This window comes from Marmota flaviventris, chromosome 10, assembly GCF_047511675.1.
Source record: "Marmota flaviventris isolate mMarFla1 chromosome 10, mMarFla1.hap1, whole genome shotgun sequence".
NCBI classification, from domain to species: domain Eukaryota; kingdom Metazoa; phylum Chordata; class Mammalia; order Rodentia; family Sciuridae; genus Marmota; species Marmota flaviventris.
Genome location: NC_092507.1, coordinates 106,125,126 through 106,149,113, shown reverse-complemented (window position 1 = coordinate 106,149,113; position 23,988 = coordinate 106,125,126). Strand labels below are relative to the sequence as shown.

The window sequence follows — 23,988 nt, the reverse complement described above, 5'->3', positions numbered from 1 at the left end:
ACAAAGATGTTGTGTCCGCCGAAAACTAAAAAAAATAAATAAATATTTTAAAAAATTCTCTCTCTCTCTGTGTTTAAAAAAAAGAATACAAACAATAAATGCTAAAGAGAATGAAGGGAAAAGGTAACCCTCATGCATAATTGGTGGAAATGTAAATTAGTATAGCCACTATGGAAATCAGTATAAAAATCCTCAGAAATTGATAAATTGTAACTACCATATGATACAGATATACCTCAGTATCTATCCAAACGAATCAGACAGTGTACTACAAAAATTTGTGCATGTCCGTGTTTATAGTTATGAAATTCACAATAGTTATGGAGCCAGCCTAGGTCCATCAACAGATGAATAGATAAAGAAAATCTGGGGTGGGTGTGTGTGTGTGTGTGTGTGTGTGTGTGTGTGTATCATCTAACTCCAGTAAGAATGACAATCATCAATGATATCATTAAATGATCATTGATGACATATATATATATATATATAAAATAAAGTTTTATTCAGTCATACATAAAAAAACAACAAATTGGGTTATTTACAGAAAATGGATGGAACTAGAAAGCAGTATGTTAAGGGAAAAACCAGACTGAGAAAGATAAGGTTTGTAGGTTCTCTCTCATATGTTGAAGTTGGGAAAAAATAATCTTATACTTACAAATGGTAATAATGAGATAAATGGCTTTGATCAGAAATTTGTCATTAAAATTTTTTGGTGATTTGCTGTATCTAGTGAGATAAGCATTATCTGTTTTTAAATTAAATGAACTAAGTTTAATTATTCTCAATAAACTATCATTATGATTTTAGAAAATAGCAGTATATATATATAAAGGAAGTAAACAGAGCCACAGAGTGCTAGAGGAAACAGCTTCCTTAAACATGCTGTCCTTACTACATTAATTCTTTAAGAGTGAAATTTTACATTTGTCAACCATACCTTGATATAAATTATCAACCAATAAGTGCTGTCAAATAAAGTAACATGTATAACATGCAAAAAAAGAGGCAGACCCTTAACAGATTTGGCTACAAGATTAAAAATATTCACCCCAATTTACTTTTTAACTTATTTTTATAAATCTTTGCTGGAAAACAACACAATGATTAATCATTTCATATTCCAATAATGCTACTGCCAGTATTTTCAAATGCCACATTTTCTGAAATTTAGAGGAAAATTATTTGACCGCTAATTCCTCAAAAATACTACAAAAAGCATAAGGCTTCTATTAGCTCCATGACATCAGTACTGCAATGATAGATACTAGGTACATATTTTACACACACACACACAAACACACATATCAAGAAATAATGAGACAAATAATAAATTATATAAGCAATAAATACTGATTATTTACAATGTTTTACCAAAAGATCAGTAGTTTCCGAACTATCTGAATTAATATCAAATTCAAAGACCATTCTTCTCTTTTTATTACTTTCCTCAACAGATGTATTCTTTTCTTCTCTAGGCTGTATTTTTAGCTTAGTTGGTGTCTTCACTGTATATGCCTATACGAAAGTAAAAAAAAAGAAGACATTCTATCAAATAAAGTATATTATTAATAAAGGATTTAATAAACCATTCAATACAATTTAAGTCTTTAGCAGTTAAAAATCTCCATTTATTGGTAAATATATGAGACAGAAATTTTGAATAGAAATTTAATTCAGATGCTTTGATTCCAGAAATTTTTTCTCCAAAAAATTCACAATAATGGACTGCTTTGTCCTTTCTTTCAACTAACTAAAAACGGACAAAAAGTAAGAGAGGCAGACTTCTCCAGCTTCAACAATAAATAATCTTAAAATGAACTTCCAATTTTTCTATCTATAATTAAAAACAAAGACTGGAGTGAGTTTTGCTCTATCCATAAAGCTCCTTAATGCTCTGTGAGAAAATGTTTATCTTGGGTTGGTAAGGTAATTTGCATTAACTAAGGTTTAGTATTCCATATTATATTGTAATTTTTTTATAATTAAAAATGGCAGTGACATCAGCAAAAGGGCAGAGTGATGAGAACTCTTAACATTTCACTCCTACATAAATGCAATAAAAATATTGGTTAAATAATGGTCAAAATTATATTTTTCATAACTCAGAAAATTAACAAAGGCTTTAAGCAGCCTACAGAGTCTTTACTCCAAAAATGCCAAATTTCTGTAAGAACAGCAAACTTTATGGTGTCTAAATATTCCCTGTTCTCATTCACAATCTCTAGGCTCTACATTATCCTTTAAAAATAACGGTCCACTACCCTGGTACAGCCTGCCAACAAAAAGAGTAGAACAAAGAGCTATTTCAAAGCTTTACGTGTGTGTGTGTGTGTGTGTGTGTGTGTGTGTGTGTGTGTGTGTAAGAATAATGTGATACCAAAATCTTTTTTATTTTTATTTTTTTGGTACTGGAGATTAAATCCAGGGAATTTTACTGTGTAAAGGCCCTCAATTCTAACTTTTTGTTTTGTTTTGTTTTGTTTTTTGAGACAGGATCTCACTAAGTTGCTGAGGATGGTCTCAAATTTGGCAATTCTTTTTGCCTCAGCTTCCTAAATCATTGGCATTACATGTATTTACTTTCACAGAATCTTCTTTTTGATTAAAAAATGTTACTATCCGGGGCTGGGGCTGTAGCTCATTGGTAGCTCACAGGTGTGAGGCCCTGGCTTCGATCCTCAGCAACACATAAAAATAAATAAATAAAAATATTGTGTCCATCTACAACTAAAAAAAAAATATTTAAAAAGAAAGTTACTATTATCTTGGGATGTCAGTAACCAACCTTTGGTAATGGGGCAGATAAAGTACTTTTGGCAGAGGTCCACAGAGTGTCTCTTTTATCTTTGGATTTGCCATGATTGGCTGATGAAAAATTTCGAGATATATTTTGTGAAGAGGCTGTTTTAGAGTCAAATTTCCAATAATTAGTTTCAGGTGTTTCCAATAAAGATGTCTGTGTTTTCTGCATTAAACAAAAGTGAATAACTCCATCATTAAATTTTATTTTTATTATTTCTAAATTTAAAGTATAACTAGTAGAATTCTAAAATATTCAAACTAGAATTTACCCCAAAACTTATATTTTATTAGTTAAGCATGAATAAATTACACTTACTCTGTCACTTTAATAGACTATTTAAGATGATTATGGTAAATGCCTCTTCCCTGTCTTCATAGATCTGCTATGAAAACAAGGTTACTCTACTGAACAAAAGTTGAGATTTCTCAAATCAATCAATCATTGTCTCCCTTCTTGGCAAAAAATAAAATAAAAAAGCCTTCATCTATGAAATAGTCTAATAGCCTAAAAGCCAGAGGGCAATTTACTTTCCATTTTTATCCATTCTCTTTTATGTATTCTTTTATTCATTCTCTCTTACATATAAAAATATCCGTCTTTCTCTATTTACTAGCCACACTCATGTTCAAGCAAAGGGGGGATACAGGTCCAGGCACAGTGGCGTATGCCTATAATCCCTGTGGCTCAGGAAGTTTAATCAGGGGGATAGGAAGTTCAAAGCCAGCCTCAGCAAAAGCAAGGCATAAGCAACTCAGTGAGACAATCTCTTAAAAAAATACAAAATAGGGCTGGGGATGTGGCTCAGTGGTCAAGTGCCCCTGAGTTCAATCCCCAGCACCACCCCTAAAAAGGTAGTGGTGTGTGGGGGGAATCATGAAAATAAAGAAAAAGATATTTTCATGAAAAACAAACTGAGTAAATGGCTATTTGCTTCAATTCTGAAAGTAAGTCAACTGTAAATTTACTCCAAATACTTAACCTTACTTCAACTCATTTTCCTTCATTCTAGTCCTCTCTACCTTTGTATACAGTTTCCTTTAGCATCTAATCTGGCTTTCTAGTAAAAGCTATTAATAATTCCTTTAGTGGAATCCTACATGAAACCCATGTTCATCACTTTCTATTTTACCACTTCCTTCGGTAACCACCATCTCCATGAATACTATCATGGCAATCACTCACATGAAAGACTGAAACAAACATACAAACACATGCACTGAGTCACAGTGACAATACTTCAAAAGCTTGATGATTGAATTTACAGTAAGATTAAATTAGGAGAGTATGGGGTGCAGGATTAAGAGGTGTACTACATGTACTATTAAAAACTACTGAAATAATGTTATATTGTGTGCATATAAAAAAGATGAGGGGAAAAAAACACTGAAGTAGGAGCCATGTAATATGGTCTTCACTCCTGGATTTCTCACTATTCTTGCCAGGTGATTTTAAGTAAATTATTGTTTTAGTCAACTTTTCACTGCTGTGACTTAAAAAGAACAATTTTAGAGGAGGGAAAGTTTATGTGGGGCTCCCAGTTTTAGATGTCTTAGTTCACAGACAGCTGATTCCATTGCTCTGGACTAGAGGTGAGGTCAATCATCATTGTGGAAGGGCTTGGAGGTGGAAAACAGCTTAAGACATGGCCACCAGGAAGGGGGGAGAGAGGAAAAGATGGAGAGAGAAACAAGAGGTGAGAGTGAGGGAAAGGGAAAAAGAGAGAGCGCACACTCCTCACCACAGACAAAATATATAAACTCCAAAGGCATGACCCCCCCCCACCTACCTCCTCCAGCCAACCCCCTGCCTACAGTTACCACCAAGTTAATCCCTGTCAGTGAATTAATGTACTGATTAGGTTAAGGCTCTCCTAATCCAATCATTTCACCTCTAAACTCTTTTGTATTATCTCACACATGAACTTTTGAAAGTCACCTCATATCTAACCATAACCATCTCCAAGCATCTCTAGGCTTAAATTGTGTCTATCCATAAAATCAAGGAGCCAAATTAAGTGATTCATAGTTTTTTGCCCAGTTCTACTCATCTATCATTTCATAGTCATTTTTCCAGCAGATATGAATTTTGGTAGCCACTTTTCAAAATTGCATTTCTATGTCCTTTTTCCTACATATTATTACATCATAATTGAATGAGCAATTTTTTTACTTTTTCTTTTTAAAAATTTTTAAAAATTTGTTCTAATTAGTTATACATTACAATAGAATGCATTTTGACACATCATACATAAATGGAATATAACTTCTCAATTCTTTGGTTGTAAATAATGTAGAGTTACACAGGTCATTTAATCATATATGCACATGGCGTATGAATGAACAATTTTTATAAAGTTTTTCTGCTCTCTTGATTCATCAATGGTCACCCTTGGAACCTCCAAAGTTTGACTTTTCATGAACATACTTTCCCCCGATTTGGCCTGAGAATGACAATTTGAAGTCACTGTACCACCTTGTGGCATGTCAGGGAAATGACATTTTCCTGGTAGCCTAAAAGAAAAGGTTCACCACTGGAGATTATCTGTCCTTCTTCATAATACATGGTGGAAACACTATTCCTTACATCTTTTCTGAATATTTTATTTCTAGTGATATATATATAAAGAACATGCACTTTTTTGTTTTATTTTTTAAACAAACATACGACATTTATTCTATGCCAAATACTGTTTTAAATGCTTTATGAACACCATTTCATTTAATCTTCCTAGCAAATTTAGGTGGTAGGTGTTATTAGAAGTTTTTCCCATATGAGGAAACAGGCATGAAGGAGTTAAGCAACTTGCCCAAACTCAGAAATGTTTGATAACTTAATGATTATTATATATAAGGCCTATGATATTTCCGTAATATTAGAATAAAGTACCCAAAAAGCCTAGTTAAATTTCTTCACTTCTTGAAACACTTTTTTCATTTTTAAAACATATATAAAAATAAAATTTGATATTATCCAAACCCCCTGCAAACAAAATATACAAAAATAGGCATATAATATGGAATTACACATAAATCAAAACATCCCTATAAGAATTTATGACATATACTTTTAATATAAATAACTCCTATGTTTATAAAAGAATATTAGTGATTATTCAATTTGTTTATCCTTATAAAACACTTCCCTAAGACTATATCCAACCTTGCAGGTTAGTTTTATTATAATGAAAATTTCTCCAAATATACTGTTTTCAAGTATTTATTGCAGTGTCTGGGACAAATGAAGCACTAAATATTCACTGACAGGTCTAATATTTCTTTCTTTCTCTTCTGAATTCAAATGTAAATACTTAATTGTGTTAACTAAAAACTGGTTGAATCAAAATTCTTCTGTAACAATCCAATATTATCAAATAGGTTTATAGAGGCTGAGGTATATTCCTCCCCATACCTGTTGCTTCCTTCCATGTGTAGGAAGCTCTACTAGGGTAACATTCCTAACTTCCCACCACCTTCTTAGGAAAGGAACAATGGTTTAATGTGATTGGTGAATTTGGAAGGACAAACTGGATACCTATAGTACAGCTCCTTCATTACTCCTCCTCTTAAAAACAAGAGGAAGCACACATTTGCTGTTGCTTCTGCCATAAGTTTTTAACATTAAAACTGGCCATCAAGGGCCTGGGATTGTGGCTCAGCAGTAGAGCGCTCGCCTAGCATGGGCAGGACCTGGGTTCGATCCTCAGCACCACATAAAAATAAAGGCATTGTGTTGTGCCCATCTACACCTAAAAAATAAATATTAAAAAAAAAACAAACTGGCCATCAAGTGGGTAGACCTGTCCAAGTCAAGGTTTACTTATGACAGAATAGGTAAATCTGACTAATCTGAAATTTCAAGATTAAGAAATTCTCTTGCCTTTAATTATAAACCATATAGTCCAATATAGTATTTTATCAACAATAAAGATATTCTTTTGGTTCTCCTTTGCTTTTATTAATTGTTTTAGAACTTAAATGAGGAAAACACAATGTTATTTATTTAGTCCCCTCAACTCAAATTAGATAAATCTAAATATAAGCTCTCTTGAAGATTTTCAAGAGAGAAAACACACAAGTACCTTTAGACAACACTATATAAGAATTGTAAAGACTGAAATCATCTCTAATCTCCAAATGAAAGGTGTTTTGAAATTTTTAGCTAATGCTTTTGATTAATAGCAAAAAACTGCCGCAGTCTGGCTGGGCACAAATGCCGCAGTCTGGCTGGGCACACAATCACGAGCCACCACACAGCTTGTAGATTCAAACAGCAACTCTTTATTCCCGAACTCACACCAGCCGTCTGGCAAGGAAATTGTCATACCTACTTGGCTAATGGCTCCCAGCAAAAAACTTTAGGAAATAAAATTGTGTGGTATATTTTAAATGTTATTTTTCTACTTATGAATAAAAATGATTATTTACAAGCAAATGTTAGAAAATGATTTGGTTATACAGGAAATCAGAATTACATAAAACTCTCACCTTGTCTTTTCTTTCTTTGGGAGTAATTATGTTTTCCTTTGCTTCTCTTTTGAGGATTTCCTATTAAAAATTAATATCAAATGTATACAACATAATCATTTTTATTATCACAAATGAATATTCTTATTACCAAAAGCACAAAACATTATTATTAAAATAATAATAATAATATCAAAATTCCTATTAACTATCAACAAAAAAAAAAAAAGACTAACTTTCAATCTTATAAAATAAGGAAAAGAAAAACAATATCTCCTTTCTATAGTGGTATAGTTTGGTTTTGATAATCTTTTTATTCTGATGTGTTTTTAGTATGTATCTGTGCAATCAAGTCTCTTTAAACTCTGAATCTCAACTTTCTTATTTGCAAAATAAAATAATGAATAAGGCTGCAGAGGGGCTGGGGTTGTGGCTCAGTGGTAGAGTGCTCACCTAACATGTGTGGGGCCCTGGGTTCGATCCTCAGCACCACATATAAATAAATAAAATGAGGGTATTGTGTCCACCTACAACTAAAAAATTATTTTTAAAAAAGGATTGCAGAGTAAGGGATACATACAAGTAACTATGAAGAACTGCAAAGAAATACAAAATATTATTGGCTGTTAAAGGCAGAATCAACTTTTCCCTGTGTGTTGAAAAAAAACGTTTATTTCAGTCGAACTTAAAATAACGAATAAACTTTCAGCACAAGGTAAGCAGAGGTGAGGGACAAAAAGAAGGGAAATACTGAGAAGCAAATATAATCACCTGAATAAGCACAGAAAAATTCACAACAGGAAATAATATGTAACTTTTGCTAAAGAATATAATGTTTGTATAGAAGCAGTCAAGATAAAATGATAAAAATGTTGTGGTCACTGTGGAAAGTGTAATATGCTAAGCTACAGAATTTATCTATTTTCACTGAATACCTTGCATACATCATAGTATCTCTCTCACAGTATTGTTCCTATGCAAATAAAACAACAACAACAAAAACCCACATGCACAACTCATTCCATCATAAAAACAGCAGGCAATAAACTCATTTAATAGTATTTATTGTTCTTACTGTGTATCCATTATCTACCAATGGTTAATCATCAGTTATAATGTCTACTGGTATACTCTAGAGAGCTGGAACTTTGTCTTCTTTTATATTTGCTAAATGAGCAATATTACACTGATTCCCAGAATATACTGCTTTCTAGAAGACAAAAAGAGAAAGATCTCCCACAACTGCACCATTTCTGATTCCCAGAATATATTGCCTTCTAGAAGACAAAAGGAGAAAGATCTCCCATAACTGCACTATCTCTACAACTCTTTTTGTTGGATATCTTAGTATAGATCTGATACAATGTGGGTTTTTGTTGTTGTTGTTGTTTGTTTGTTTATGGGACTGGGGATTGAACCCAGGGCCTTGTACATGCTTGGCAAGCACTCTACCAACTGAGCTATATCCCCAGCCCCTACAATGTGTTGTTGTTTTTTTTTTTTAAGAGAGAGAGAGAGAGAGAGAGAAATTTTAATATTTATTTTTTAGTTTTTGGCGGACACAACATCTTTGTTTGTATGTGGCTGGGATGTAGCTCAGAGGCAAAGCGTCTGCCTTGCATTCGCAAAGCCCTGGGTTCGACCCCCAGTTCCAAAAAAGACAAAAAAAAGAACTCCACCAAAAAAATAAGATTAAAAAAAAAAAAAAACCTACAATGTGTTTTTAAGGTGTGAATTACCTCATATACAAACATGTATCTTTGGTGGTGGCCAACTGATCATGAGTTCCTTAGTATCAAAGATATACACCCACTAAAATCCCTATTTAATCTAAGTAAATAAAATGTTGCTATAATCTGAGTAAGTAAACTGGCCTGGCAAAGACAGAATAAAGCAGGGTTACCTGAATGCAGAATAACAGCACCATGACCAAATTTCAGATCTAAATAAATTTACAAATCTGAAACTTTCTAAATAAAAAGGAAGACCAGTCCTCCTATAGAAGGACTCTGCAACAATATAGCAAATACATACTGCCTGCATCCTTCCTACTATCTTGTGTATTAAAGATAAAAATATTAATATTTATGGATAATTAAAAATTGACCCTAAGATAACACCAATTCTTAGGGATCTATAATGTTAGAACTATTTCTCACTAGTCACAATGTAACCCTAGTCACAATGTAACCTCATAGACTCATGAAATTTATTACCTGACCCACCAAAAAAAATAAGCATATCTGGGTCAGGTAATAAATTTCATGAGTCTATGAGACCAGAAACCTATAAACTTTAGCTATTTTTTTTTTAGTTCCTGGGTATACCATTTAAATAGATAAACCCAGTATATGTCATAATCCCCATACTAGTTCTGACCACAGAATAAAAGATTTTAAGGCTGGAAGGATCATCGAGAAGATCTTACAACTCTTCATTCGCATCCAGATAGAAAATAAAACAAATTTCACATCACTAGGGAGAGATTCATCAAACTATGAAACATGTGAGGAAGGTGGTTTTCGATAATCTCATAAAGCCAACCTATACTAATTGAAAGTTAAGACATCATCTGATAATAGTTTCCTTATACCAATGGACTTATAGGTAAAATGAGAATTATTTTAAGAACTAAAAAAAAAAAAGGTTCAACATAAATGATGAATTGAATCTACATAAATATAAAGCTCAAGTTAGATATAGGAATCATGATAAAGGAATAGAATATACTTTTTAAAATAAATCTTGACTATGTCAAATAATAAATAGTAAAATTACTTTTTCAGGGGAAGATGAAGCAGGAAAAAATATTAGGTATATTACTTAAGATATAAGGGTAATCAGTAATGTAAATGAAAAGACCTTATACACATTACAAACATGCATACACTTCAGAGAAAAGATAATTATTAATATTTAACAAAAAAATAAAAGGACAAGAACATTATTAAAATATATATCATACCAACAATGATTAATATTCAGAACCTATAAGCAACTCAATGACAAGTCAATTGAAAAAAAGCAATTAAAATTATTAATATGATTCAAAAATAGATAAGGACTTGAATAATTAATCCTCCAAAGTAGATATACATATGGCCAACAAGCACATTTAAAGATGCTGAAAAATACTCATCATTAGAAAAATTTAAATCATAACCACAAAGAGAGATCATCTCACATACAGTAGAATGGCCACTATCAAATAAGCAGAAAATAACAAGGACAGACAAGGACATGGAGCAATTCAATTGAAACTCTTTTACACTGCAATTGGGAATGTCAAATGGTTCAGTCACTATAACAAATAATATGAAGGTTATTCAAATAATTAATAACAGAATTACCAAAGGATCTAACAATTCCACTTCTAGGTATATATCCAAAAGAAATCAAAACAGTATTTAAAAGAAATATATGCACACCCACATTCATCACAGCATTATTCACAACAGACAAGAGATCAAAGCAACCTAATAATCAATAAGAGATGAATGAATTTTAAAAATACAGCCTATGCATGCAATGAAATATTATACAGTCTTAAAAAAGGATATCCTATCATAAGCCATAACATGAATGAACCTTAAAGGTATATGCAATTTAAAATTTGAGAATTGTTTGTTTCTGGAATTTTCTTTTTAATATTTTTGGAGTACAGTTAACTGTGGGTACTAAAGTCACCAAAGGACAAATTCTGTAAGATTCCATTCATATGAAGCAACTAAAGTAGTCAAAATAAGAAAGAGAAGGCATAAAGGTAGTTACCAAGAATTGGGGATGGTGTAGAATTAGTGCTTAATGGATATGGAGTTTCAATTTTGCAAGATGAAAAAAGTACGAGAAATATATTCATACAACAATGTGAATGTATTTAATACCACTGAACAGTACATCTAAAAAGTGTTAAGACAGTTAATTTCATGTTACATATACATATACACACATACATACAAACACACACACACAACAAAAAATAAAACTACAAACCATTCTAATTTACTAATATAAAAGCACTAAACAAAATATCGGTTATAAATCAGTGTTGCATTTAAAAATATATATCATGACCAGGGTTATCCCAAAAATCCAAAATAAAATACATATCATAACAATAAATATGATTAGAACTATTAGAGAAAAGAAGACTCAAATCAGAGATTTAATCAAGGTTAGTAAATGTAAAATGTAAGAGACAAATTACAGAAAAGTGAGGGTCACAGCATAAGTATCAGAACAGGCTGACTTTGAGGCAAAAGGACAAAGATAAAAGAGCAGAATAGCATGACATTTCATCATGCTACTCACAATGATATGCAACTTAAAATTTGAGAATTGTTTGTTTCTGGAATTTTCTGTTTAATATTTTTGGAGTACAGTTAACTGTGGATACTAAAACCATGGAAAGTGAAATGACAGACAAGGAGGAACTACTATGTTTGTTAATCATTTATCCAGTGCTATGGTTTGGAGGCTTGTTTCCTCTAAACTCATGTTACAATCTGGTTGCTACTGTAGCACTGTTAAGACTTAACTATGTAATCTTGAATCAACAGCCCAATCTCTGTAAAAATGAAGACAATAATAGGTATTGCATACAACATTATTGTAAGGATTAAAGTAGGGTATTCAATACAGTGCCTGCCACACAGAAAGCAAAAAATAAATAAATAACTAGCATTTTTAATTTTAAAGTGTGAGTCAATTCATCCTGTAAACTGCAAAAGATATGAGCCATTTTTCTGAAACAATGAATAGCTGAAAAGTCATATTAAAGTATTTTAAATATTAATATATGATAATACTTCTCAAATAGTTATTTTTAAGGCATTTCTATTCTTAAAGGTGCACACATACTCATGTGTTTAGCATTTAAATGCTAAATACTTGTAGGGAAAAGCTAGCAGGGAAAACTGAATTTTCTAATCCCTAGTTATCCAAATTAATCAAATTATTTTCTAATATAACATACTTAAAGCACAAATTTGCATCTAAATCTTACAATCTTTTACCTATAAGGCAAAAAAAACCTACTTTTTCTTCTTTCTCTATTTCAAGTTGCTTCTTAATGGACAAAAATTCAATTTTTAGATTAGACAGTTCAAGCTCCTAAAGAAAAAGAAACATGAAGTTTATAAGCACTTCCATATATTTCTCAAGACAATAAAAATGTAAACCAGTGCTCCAAGTAAATTCAATTCTGTATATAGAGAAATAAATTCATCATAAAATATCCTTTAAAAACATACAGATATGAAAGTTGCTAGTTGAACATGATTAGATTTCATTTAAACAAGTTTTTTAATTGTTTTCGTTAAAGAAAGATTTAACACTGTATCTTACCAAAGATGCTTTCACTGATGACTGTTCTTGTTCTCTGCTCTTATAAAGTCCTAATTCTGAGTCTCTTTCTTCAACAATCTTATCATATTGGTGCTATATTAAACAAAGAAAATTATTTAAACTGAGTTGTCTTTGATATCCTAATATTTAATATTTGAAGAAAGTGATATTTATAAGTTTCTGTGTATATATGTGTGTGTGTGTGTGTGTATATATATATATATAAAAAATATTTTTTCATCCAAACTACTTAAACAGTCTTGAAAATATCCTAACAGAAAAGCAAGAAATAACTCCTTTTAATTAGAAACACTGAATTTCATCATTTAAAAAATGCAGTAGAAATACCCAGACTTCTTAGAGAAGTGGCTGATTCAAAATCTGAGAGAGGGAATACAAAATGAGCTTTGAAAACTTTGCCATTACGAAGAGAAAGCTATCAGAGACTAGTAGAGTCAAGTCAAAAGGACTTGCCAGTAAGCTTGAAGAGGTTCCCACTGGCCAAAGGTGGTATAATTTGAGTATCAATATGGATAAAAACTTCACTGGACAGAAACATAACATACTTAAATATATGAGTTCATAATATTAATTATTTTTTTAAATCTTCATTGGTTACCTCATAATTATGTTAGATTCCAGCAACAATTTTTATAAATGAATAGGTAGGTACAGCCTACCTCTCTCCAAGTCTAAAAGGGAATGAGGCCTGCTTTCCTGACAGACACTCACATACACAACAAACATTAAGTCTTTCATCTATTTATTACTTTATTAAAATTTGTTTAGCTTAGTAAGTGTTAAGTACCACATAGAGAATACAAATACTAATAAGAAATACATACTGGGTATGTTCCTTAAATAAAAGATGGAAAGTGCAAGCAATGAGACTACTAGAAGAATTCAGAAAGAGTGATTACACCCATCTAAAATATATGATAAGGATATTTACTCAAGGAAGTGGCACCTAAGCCATGTATGATTAAAATCTAAAATTAGAAAAAGTGGATCAAAAGAATTCCAGCTATAATTAGTCACTGTTGTACAATAATTTTCTCTAAGAAATCAGAATATTTTGAGTTCATTTTTGATCAGAAATATGGCTCCAATTAATAATTTTTATGATATAAAGTTACCTTATGTTTTTCCATAAGTGCTACCATTTCAGCTATTTTATGTTGACATCGTATATCAATTTCTTTCTGTAATTTTACTGCTTCATCAGCTATTAATTTTGCCTTCTCAACCTATCAAATTTAAAGTTTCTTAAAATTAACATACAAAAACAAATTTAATTTGTAAAAAGCATATATAAAAATACATATATATCTATATTAAAGGCAAAACTCAAACTCCAGGAAATTAGAAAAGTAAATAGAAAATGTATACTATTTGGGTATTTTAGGGTGCTTTTTATCAAGTGAATTGACAATGAAACACTGATAAATATTTAAACTTTTAAAAAATTATATGCTACTGAATACTCAAATGTTTACAATTCTTTTAGCTTCTATATAAACTGACAACTGTCACTAATACACATTTATAAAAACTTCTTAAAAATCACAATTTAAAAACTGAGAATATTACTTTTTTCTTCAAATGCAAATAAACAAATATAGAATTTTAGTATAAGTTCTAAACACATTGAGATTTTCCTACCTCTCCCAAAAGATTGTCTTCTGATATCTTTTTGTCCTCAATTTCTTTTTGATAGTTGTCAGACATTTCTTCAAATTTCTGTTTGGCATTTTCTAGTTCTAACTCTAATTTACTGACCTTTAAGTAAAGAAAATAGCATGAGTATTATTAAAGGCTGTGGATTACTTGAAAATATTCCATAGTCATTTTGTATTTTGTGAATCTTAGATAACTTATTCATGGAATAATGGTTTTTCATATGTGAGACATGCTTCATTTTCCACAGTCTCTCTTGCCACCTAAAATATGTATTTATTCTTGAGAAGTAATATAAAATGAGCATTCACGTTTATTTTTAAAGAATTTTAACAATATTTAAATCAGTCAACTTCAGTGCCACATGTTTTATTACAATAAGTAACTAGAACAGAAAACCCCTAGAGAAAGCATACTCTAAAGAGATTAATTTTCTGTAAAGAAGAAACACCCTCAATTTCTATTGTTTTATATACTTTGTATAAATATTTACTGAGTTTTATAACTCAAATGTAATAATTATTAATAGAGAAGTGCCCTGAATTAGTACTTACACTCAGATTCACTTTTATCTTAGGGTAGGGATGAATTAGAATTGAGGAAGGGTGTACATGTAGGGACAGAAATTGGGGAAGGGAAGCACGGATAATTTAACAGTGAATCAGACTATATTCTGTATCCATGAGTCAACCATCAACTTTAAGACACAGAACATTACCAATATTGATAAAGGCTTCTGAATATCCCTTTTCATTAGTTTTTCCCTACTGCCCCCTCAAGTGTAACAAACATTCCTGATACTGATATTTTAAAATAAATATTCTTTATTTCCTTGTTCTTCTTTATAACTTTCAAAATTATATATCCCTAAGTAATATCTGTTTTGAACTTTATGTTTCCACAGTGCATATATTTTTTGTCTTGCTTTTTTAACTCAACAGCATGTTCTAGATAGTTATGTATTTAAACTACATTCATTTCCTCTAAATAGTAGTGTTCCATTATATTATTTTTTTTCAAATATCATTTTATTAATGTCCCATATAAAGGAACTGAAAATATTTTATTGCTTTTCATATCAACCTAAATTGACTGTCAAGTTGTAAGACATAAACAAAGTTTAAAAGTATCTTGACAATTAGAAAAATTGTTTATTAAAAACAAGAATGAGTACCTTAGCGGATAGTAAAGAGTAATAATTGTGGAGACAAATAGAAAATAGAAAATCATGGGCAAGAAAACCCACAAGTTTACAAGCAAATTATTTGACAATCACATTGTACCCACAAGCTAAATAAACCAGAACACCAGTCATTTTAAAAAGCTAATGTGATCATGGGATATACTAGCAAGTACCTAACATGTTAGGTATAAGAAATAACTATACCTGGAATTCATGAATCTCTGTAAACATTATAAGCCTTTATATAACTTGGCTTACAATAACAGGATTTTAGCACCCTTCTCATACTCTCACACAGTGCTCACATGCTCCCCACCTCACTTAGATACAGGCACATAGAAACACAAATGCATAAAAATGTATGTATTTATCAAGAAATAAAGATACAGATTTCTGGACACAGATTTCCAGAAAAAAAAATGAATAAACTTGTTGGGAAAACATATAACGGGAGCAGCACCCCAGAGAAAAACCCCAGCATGGCGGCGTCTAACGACCCCCTTTCTCCTCTTTGTTTCTTTCACTGGCGCGAAACGTTCCCGCTGGCGCCAATGTTCAAACCCTGCTGGTGGGAAGTCTTAGCCCCAATTAGAATTAACTTCTTGGACTCCAGAACTGACATATGGAAGAGCTTGCCAATAAACGGGCGACCTGTTATCTACCTCAGCCCTGCGACCTCTCCTTAGACCTACATAAACACACAGCCTTTTGTAATAAAGTGGAAAACTCTTTGGGGATCTGTGTCGTGTGGTGCGGCGTCTTCCAGTCTTACAAAACTGAATCTGAGTTCCTATGTATATTTTATCTTCCTTTACTCCACTTTAAAATCAACAAATCAAGAAATATTTTGAAAGAGCCTAACCATGTGTTTTTTGTTCATTAATATATTCTTGCTTAACTCTTGGTCTCTTCATCCTAATTTTTTGTTTGTTTAGTACCAGGGAGTAAACTCAGAGATGCTTAACCACTGAGCCACATACCCAGGCCTTTTTATTTTGAGAAACAATCTCATTAAGTTAGCAGGGCCTCAATAAGTTGCTGAGGCTGGCTTTGATTTTACAATCCTTCTGCCTCAGCCTCCCGAGCTGCTGAGATTACAGGCATGTGCCACTTTGCCCATCTCTCCTAAACTTTAATTGCTTCTTTTCTTATGTTATCATTTGCTGCTAGGACATTGATTTCTCCAAGAATTACTGATAATTATTAGAAAAGAATGTGTGTGTACATGTGTGTGCATGTGTAAATGCACACAAAACAAATGCCTGAATAGGATTGTATAAAGTAGGCTAGTTGCCCGTAAGTATTCTATCCCTCTCTTTTCAGTAACTATTGGTTTCCAAGTGTCCTCACCTCAGATATCCTTTTTTGATCCTTCAACTTTACCTACCCTGGGCAGCAAGGACTTTGTGTAAATATATTATATCCATTTTCATCTAAACTTGCAAATCCTATCCTGTAACTTCTTAAGATATATAAGTGCTATTGTGATAAAGCAGCCCAGATAAAATTACAATGTAATTTTATTTATATATTTATATATTTATTTATATAAATTTTATATATTTTAATTGTAGCACCTGGAAAGAATTTGCCTTAAAGGAAGAAAACAATTTTTTAAACTTGTGATAATATCAAGACCTTTGACAGATGGTGGAAGAGTATATTTGGGGCAATAGTATTTCACAGCATTCCTCATCATATCATATAAACAATAACTTAGTCCACCTGTGCTCAGGACCTGGTTTGAGCACATAAATGTTTGATAATAAAGTAATTTTAAACTTTTTTTAGTTGTAGATGGACACAATACCTTTTTTAAAATTTTTGTTTATTTATTTATTTTTTACATACATGACAATAGTGGAATGCCTTACACTCATTATTACCCATTTACAGCACAATTTTTCGTAACTCTGTATATAAAGTATGTCCACGCCAAAATTATGTCATTATACATGTGGCTCTTTTATTGCATTATAATTCTTAATACACATATATACCACAGTTTTTCAAATCTGGTTGTATATAAGGTATATTGACATCAAATTCAAATTTTCATACATATATTTTGTATAATGATGATCATCACATTCCCCCATCTTTGCTAATCCCCCTCTCCCTCCCTTTCCCTCCACCCCTCACAGCTTTCTTTATGTATTCAATTGTTCATAGATCCTTTAACATTCTTGTAAACATCTCCTAAGTGCAAAAATATAGCATTTATAACATATGCCTAGGATTGGAATTGCTGGGTCACAGAGCAGGTTATATGTTCAACTTTATAATATAATTAAGTACATGTACCAATTTAAATTACCATCAACAGTGTTATAACTTCTACATCCTTCACAAATTCATCTAGAGTTGATGATGTAGGTGAAAGTATTTGAGGTTTTGCAATTTAATTTGCATTTTCTTAAATATTGAACATTATATATTTAACTCTTCATGTTTGGTGTTCTGTGAAATCTCTGTTCATATCTTTCACCCATTTATCTATTTTGTATTTCATCTTTTCTTAATGACTTGTTTATTAATTATATAATTCAAATTCTTTTTTCATCATAGTTGGCTCTTCATATCCATAAGTTCTGCATTAGTGGATTCCACCAACCTCAAATTTAAATATTAGGGGAGAAAAACTATATATTTACAGAACATATACAGACTTTTTCTTATCATTATTCCCTTAAAAATACAACTATTTATGTAGCACTTATACTGTATAGGTATGTTAAATAATCTAGAGATGATTTAAGTATATGGGAAGATGTGAGTATGTCATATACAAATTCTATACCATTTTATATAAAGAACATCCATAGATCTTGTTATCTAAGGGACATCCTAGAATAAATCCCCCGTGGATAATATGCATATTAAATATTTCTCCCAGGTTAAGATTTGTATCTTTGCTAATTAAATAAAAGCTATAAATCAGAGCATATATGAATTCATCAATGTTCTCAAATAAGGTTGTGGTTTATTTTTTAATCTTATTTAGGAGTTCTTTATAACCGAATCATAGAGATATTCTCCCTATCTTCCTCAAATATTTTGAAATTCTGTCTTTCACATTTACATCCTTGAGGAATTCTTTTTTGTGTATAACATAAGGATATAATAGTCAAATGTCCCAAAACTACATTGCTGCAATGCAATCTCTGTATTATGTCAGGTTTTCATTTACTCATGCATTGTTTTCTAGGCTCTCCTATCAACTAGTTAGACTACCTTTGTGTCAATATCATACTGTCTTAATTACCTTAGCTATGTAAATAATCTTCATATCTGGTAGGACACACTTCTCTGTCCTTCCTAAAGATTGCCTAGTTAATCTTGGCCAGCTGTTCAAATATATACAGAACATATAGACTTTTTCTTATCATTATTCCCTTAAAAATACAACTATTTATGTAATACACACACACACATATATATATATATATACACACAATTTTACTTGAACATGTATATAAATTTAAAGTTAACTAGCATTTTCGTTTTCACATAAGTAGCATATTTTAAAATTACATTTTACAATTTATTTTTGTAATTGCAGGTGTTTTAAGACTAGTAATGATTTCTATGTAATGACAAAGTACCTTACTTAACACACATAATGACTGTATTAATTCATGTAAGTTTCCACATACAAAACTCCTATCTTAAGCCACCTGAGTTTGAAGTTTGCCCTTTCAAAGATTTTAAATCACTAATTTGATTTCTTCACTAGATCTGTCTGGGCTAATTATTTCTTTTTGAGATTTTTTGGTCAATCTATTTCATTTTAACTTTTTTTCAAATATGTTGGTATTATGATATTCACAATAAAGGTTTTAGTTAACTTTAACTTTGGTAAAGTTATGTTGTAATTTCTAGATTAATAGAATTGTGGTTAAAGGATATATCCCATGTGACTTCAATCCTTTGAAATTTATGAAAGATATATATTTATATTTATCAAGTCTGTTAGTCTGAAAGTTCATAAAAGTATGTTTTCTTTACTTTTTTCCCCTTTACTTCTTAATCTAAAAATATCCTCATTTTTCTAACTTTCTTAAAAGATAAGTATGTTGTGGACATAATTCAAGGTGGAACCATTATCTTCTCAGCAATTCAGAATATTTTCCATTTTCTGACTTCCATTATTGTTGGTTGGGAGATATCTACCTCCTACAATTTTTTCATTAGTGATCTTTCATTGTTCTCTAGCTACTTTCAATACCCCAATGTGTCTAATATTTTGTAGTCTTACTATACTAAGTCTAGAAGTGAATTTCTTTTCATTTTTCCTGCTTTGGTATAAACCTTTCTTTGGAAATATCTGTTAATTCATGTCTTTCATCAATTCTAAATTTTCTCAATAATTATTACCTCTCCAATTCATTCTACTATTTCCTTCTTCCCAGACAATATAAAATCCTTTAAAAAACAAATTCATTATTATAAATAACAACACTAACATTATAATAGTATATAAATTAGACATGAGACATAAAGGAAATAATTAATTCTTAAGGCCAAAATATATCAGTAAAACAAAGAAAGATTTCCAGAGTGGATAAAATTATAAACTACAACTATATGCCATTTATAAGAGACATATAAAACATAAAAATGCAAAAAGGATGAAGAATAAATGCATTCAAAAGACACACCATGCAAAAACTAAACAGAAGAAAACTGGTATAGTTATAATAGGAAAAACTGTTCTAGGACAAGAAGCACTGCTAAAGATAAAGACTGTATCTTTGTTTTAATAAAAATTTCTATTATATATAAATGCAGAAAACACATTAAATGTGCATATAGAATTCCATCTTGTATAAAATGTTTCATATAAATAAGTAAAAACCACATAATAAAACGGCCTTAAAACAAAGAAAAGTTGAACCAAACACAACAACACATGAATGTAATCCTAGGTACTCGGGAGTCTAAGGCAGGAGGATTGTAAGTTCAACTTCAGCCTGGGCAATTCTTATTTTCAAAATTGTTGAGTCCTTTGAAAGTTCATATATATTTTATAAGAAGTTGGTTAAAGTCTTTTTTTTTTTTTTTTTTGGTACCATGGATGAACCCAGGGGCACGTCACACCACTGAGCTACATCCCCTAATTACCCTTTTTATTTTGAGACAGGGTCTCACTAAATTGCCTAGAACCTTGCCAAGTTGCTGAAGCTGGTCTCAAACTTGCGATCCTCCTGCCTCAGCTTCTCAAGTCACTGGGATTACAGGTCTGGATTACAGGCCTGAATCACAATGCCTGTAAATGTCTATTTTTTTTTTTTTAAAGACTGCTGGAAATATGATGGGGGTTGACTTGAGTCAATGTAGGTAAATCTGAAATCTAAAAAATACTGAAACATCCAATTAACATAGTATATTATTTACAGAGGTTTTCTTTAGTTGATCTCAGAAATGTTTAAATCTTTTCAGTGTAAAAAGTGTTGCACATATTTTGTTCATTTATCTCTATTATATGAATTTTGGTGCTACCCTAAATGATATTATGCTTTAAAATTCATTTTTCAAGGTCTAGGGCTGGGGCTCAATGGTAGAGCACTCGCCTAGCATGTGCTTTGGTATAAACCTCTCTTTGGGAATATCTGGGTTCGATCCTCAGCACCACATAAAAGTAAATAAAACGAAGGTATTGGGTCCAACTCCAACTAAAAACTAAATATTTTTTTTAATTCATTTTTCAAGTAGTATCTGTTAATATATAGAAATGAAATTGGTTTTTGGTCATTGGCGACTTTGTAAAAACATTGAAGTTCTTAATGTAGATCTTAATGTAGACAATATGACACTTATAGAGAGACAGCTTTACATATTCCTTTCCAATTTGTATGTCTTTATTTCTTTTTCTTGACTTATTGTACTGGCTTGAACTTGAATAATACAATATTGAATAGGAGTAGTGAGAGCTGATATTACTATTTATATTAAAAGGAAAGTATTCAGTCTCATCACTAAGTATGATGCTAGTTGTAGATGATTTGTAGATGTTCTTTTTCAGATTAAGAAAGTCCTCTTCCATTCCTAGTTTATCATGAATAAGTGTTAACAATTTTGTCAAATGCTTTTCTCCAATTATTCTAATATTACATGATTTTTCTCCTTTTTTAGATGGTAAATTAAGTTATACTAAGAGTTTCAAATTTTAAACCAACAATATACTGCTAAGATGAATATTCCACTTGTTTAATGTAATATGGTTTATATGTATTCACTAACATAGATTTACTAATATGTTATTAAAGATATTATATCTATATTCATAAGGACAGTTGATCATAATTTTCTTTTCCTGTTATGTCTTCATTAGTATTTGGTATCAAGTTAGGAACAGTTCCTACTCTTTTATTTTTCAGGAGTCTGTGGAAGACTGGTATTGTTTCTTACTGAAGTGTTTGACAGAATTCACTAGTGAAATCTTCCAGATCTAGGTTTTTATCTGGAAGATTTTTTGTGACAAATTCAATTTCCATAATAGATAAATAAGAAGTTGGGTGTAGTGGCACACACCTGTAATCTCAGCAACTCAGGAAGCAGTAGAAGGAGGATTGCAAGTTTGAGGCCAGCCCTCAGCAACTTAGCAAGACCCTGTCTCCAAATAAAAAACAGAAAGGGGACTGAGATGCAGCTCAGTGGTGGAGTACTCCTGGGTTCAATCCTCAGTACCAAAGATAGGTAGGAAGATTAGTAGATATACAGAAAATTTGCCCATTTTACTTAAGTTTTACATTTCTTGGCAGGAAATCAAGTAATCTGTAGCATTCCCTTATTAGAATTTGAATGGCTGTAGTATTTATACTAATAACAACCTATTTCTGCCTTTAGTAAAATTTATATTCTCCTATCTCCTCCATGTCTTTCTCATGGTCACTCCTGCTAGGAATTTATCAACTTTATTAATACTTTCAAGGAATAATTTTTACTTATGTTTTTCTATGTCTCGTTTCTTTGATCTCTATTATTTCCTTTTGTCAACTTTCTGTGAATTTAATTTGCTCAATGTTTTGTTTCTAGATGAAAATCTAGATCATTTCTTTTTTTCTAAAATAAACATTTAAATCTACACATTTCCTTCTAAGAACTGGTTTAGTTGTGGGCTGGGATTGTGGCTTGGCGGTAGAGCAATCGTCTGGCATTTGCGAGGCCCTGGGTTCGATCCTCAGCACCACATAAAAATAAATAAACAAAATAAAGGTATTGTGTCCAACTACTTCTAAAAAATAAATATTAAAGAAAAGAACTGGTTTAGTTGTGTCCACAAATTTTGATATTTTACTTCTATCATTCAATTTAAAATAATTTCTGCTTTTTTTCTCTTTCTCTGGCCTCTGAATTATTTTCCAGTATAATGTTTAAATTCCAAATATTTTGACCTTTCTAGATATTTTATGAATTATTATTTCTTATTTCACTGTTATACTAAAAGAACATTCTTTGTAAGACTTCAATCTTTTGAGATGCATAGAGACTATAGCCCAGCATACGGTTTATATCTTAGTAAGTGTTCACTTCAACAGAATTTACCATTTCTGGTATAGTGTTCTGTAAATGTTAATTAACTTAAAATAGCTAATAGTATTGTTCATATTGTCTATATCCTTAGAGATATTTTATTCATTGAAAAAGGGGTACAATAATCTCCAGCTATGATTAAGAAACTGTCTTTCTTATTTTTGATTTTTAAGTTTTTGCTTCATGCATGTTGAAGTTCTATTATGTGCAAATATATTAACAATTGATATATATTTCTGATGAACTGACACCTTTATCATTATGAATGATATCATTATGAGCTTTTTTTATTCCTTGTCTCTAAATCTATTTTTTATGTTATTAAAATTATTATTCCAGGTTTCTTATGTTTACTGCTGACATGATATATAGTATACCTTTCTTCATCTTTCTACTTTCAATTTCTTTGTGGTTTTAACTTAAATAATATTATGGCTCTCATAAGCAGTATAAGGTCTGGGCTTGATTTTCTAATCCAGAACTGACAATATCTGCATTTTATTACTATATGAGTCCACTGATATTTCATGTACAGGAATACCTCAGAGATGTGGTTTGGGGTTTGGTTCCAGACAACTATAATTAAGCAAATATCATGACAAAGTGAGTCATACGAATTTTCTAATTTCTTGGTATATATGAAAGTTATGTTTAAAACATATTATTAATTGTCAAATAGCACTGTCTTTAAAAAGTTTATATCTCTAATTGAAAAATACTTTAGGGCTGGGGACATAGCTCAGTGGTAAAGTGCATGCCTACTATGAGTGAGACTCTCAGTTCACTCCCCAGTAAAGAAATTTAAAAATTTTAAGAAATTAAAAATATTTTTTAAAACCAACAAACAGAATAAATTTAAAATAATTTGTTGCTGAAAAATGCTAATGGTCATCTCAACTATTAGAAAGAATGGTACAATGCTAATGGTGATCTCGGCTATTAGAAAAAATGGGTTAGCATACAGTTACCACAAAACT

General features: G+C 31.1%; 1 protein-coding gene across 2 annotated transcripts in view; it reads right to left on the bottom strand.

Moving 5' to 3' along the window:
* Positions 1-23,988, bottom strand: part of Sycp1 (synaptonemal complex protein 1) — a 115,874-nt gene that overhangs the window by 5,404 nt on the left and 86,482 nt on the right. Inside the window, exons 23-29 of one of the 2 annotated variants that reach the window (XM_027940303.2) lie at positions 14,278-14,394; positions 13,752-13,862; positions 12,616-12,708; positions 12,307-12,381; positions 7,291-7,350; positions 2,789-2,968; positions 1,375-1,518 (exon numbers count right to left, since the gene is read on the bottom strand). In XM_027940303.2, the coding sequence (XP_027796104.2) occupies positions 1,375-1,518; positions 2,789-2,968; positions 7,291-7,350; positions 12,307-12,381; positions 12,616-12,708; positions 13,752-13,862; positions 14,278-14,394 (780 nt within the window). The remainder of the gene's footprint in view (positions 1-1,374; positions 1,519-2,788; positions 2,969-7,290; positions 7,351-12,306; positions 12,382-12,615; positions 12,709-13,751; positions 13,863-14,277; positions 14,395-23,988) is intronic. The other variant, XM_027940304.2, reaches the window with a different exon arrangement.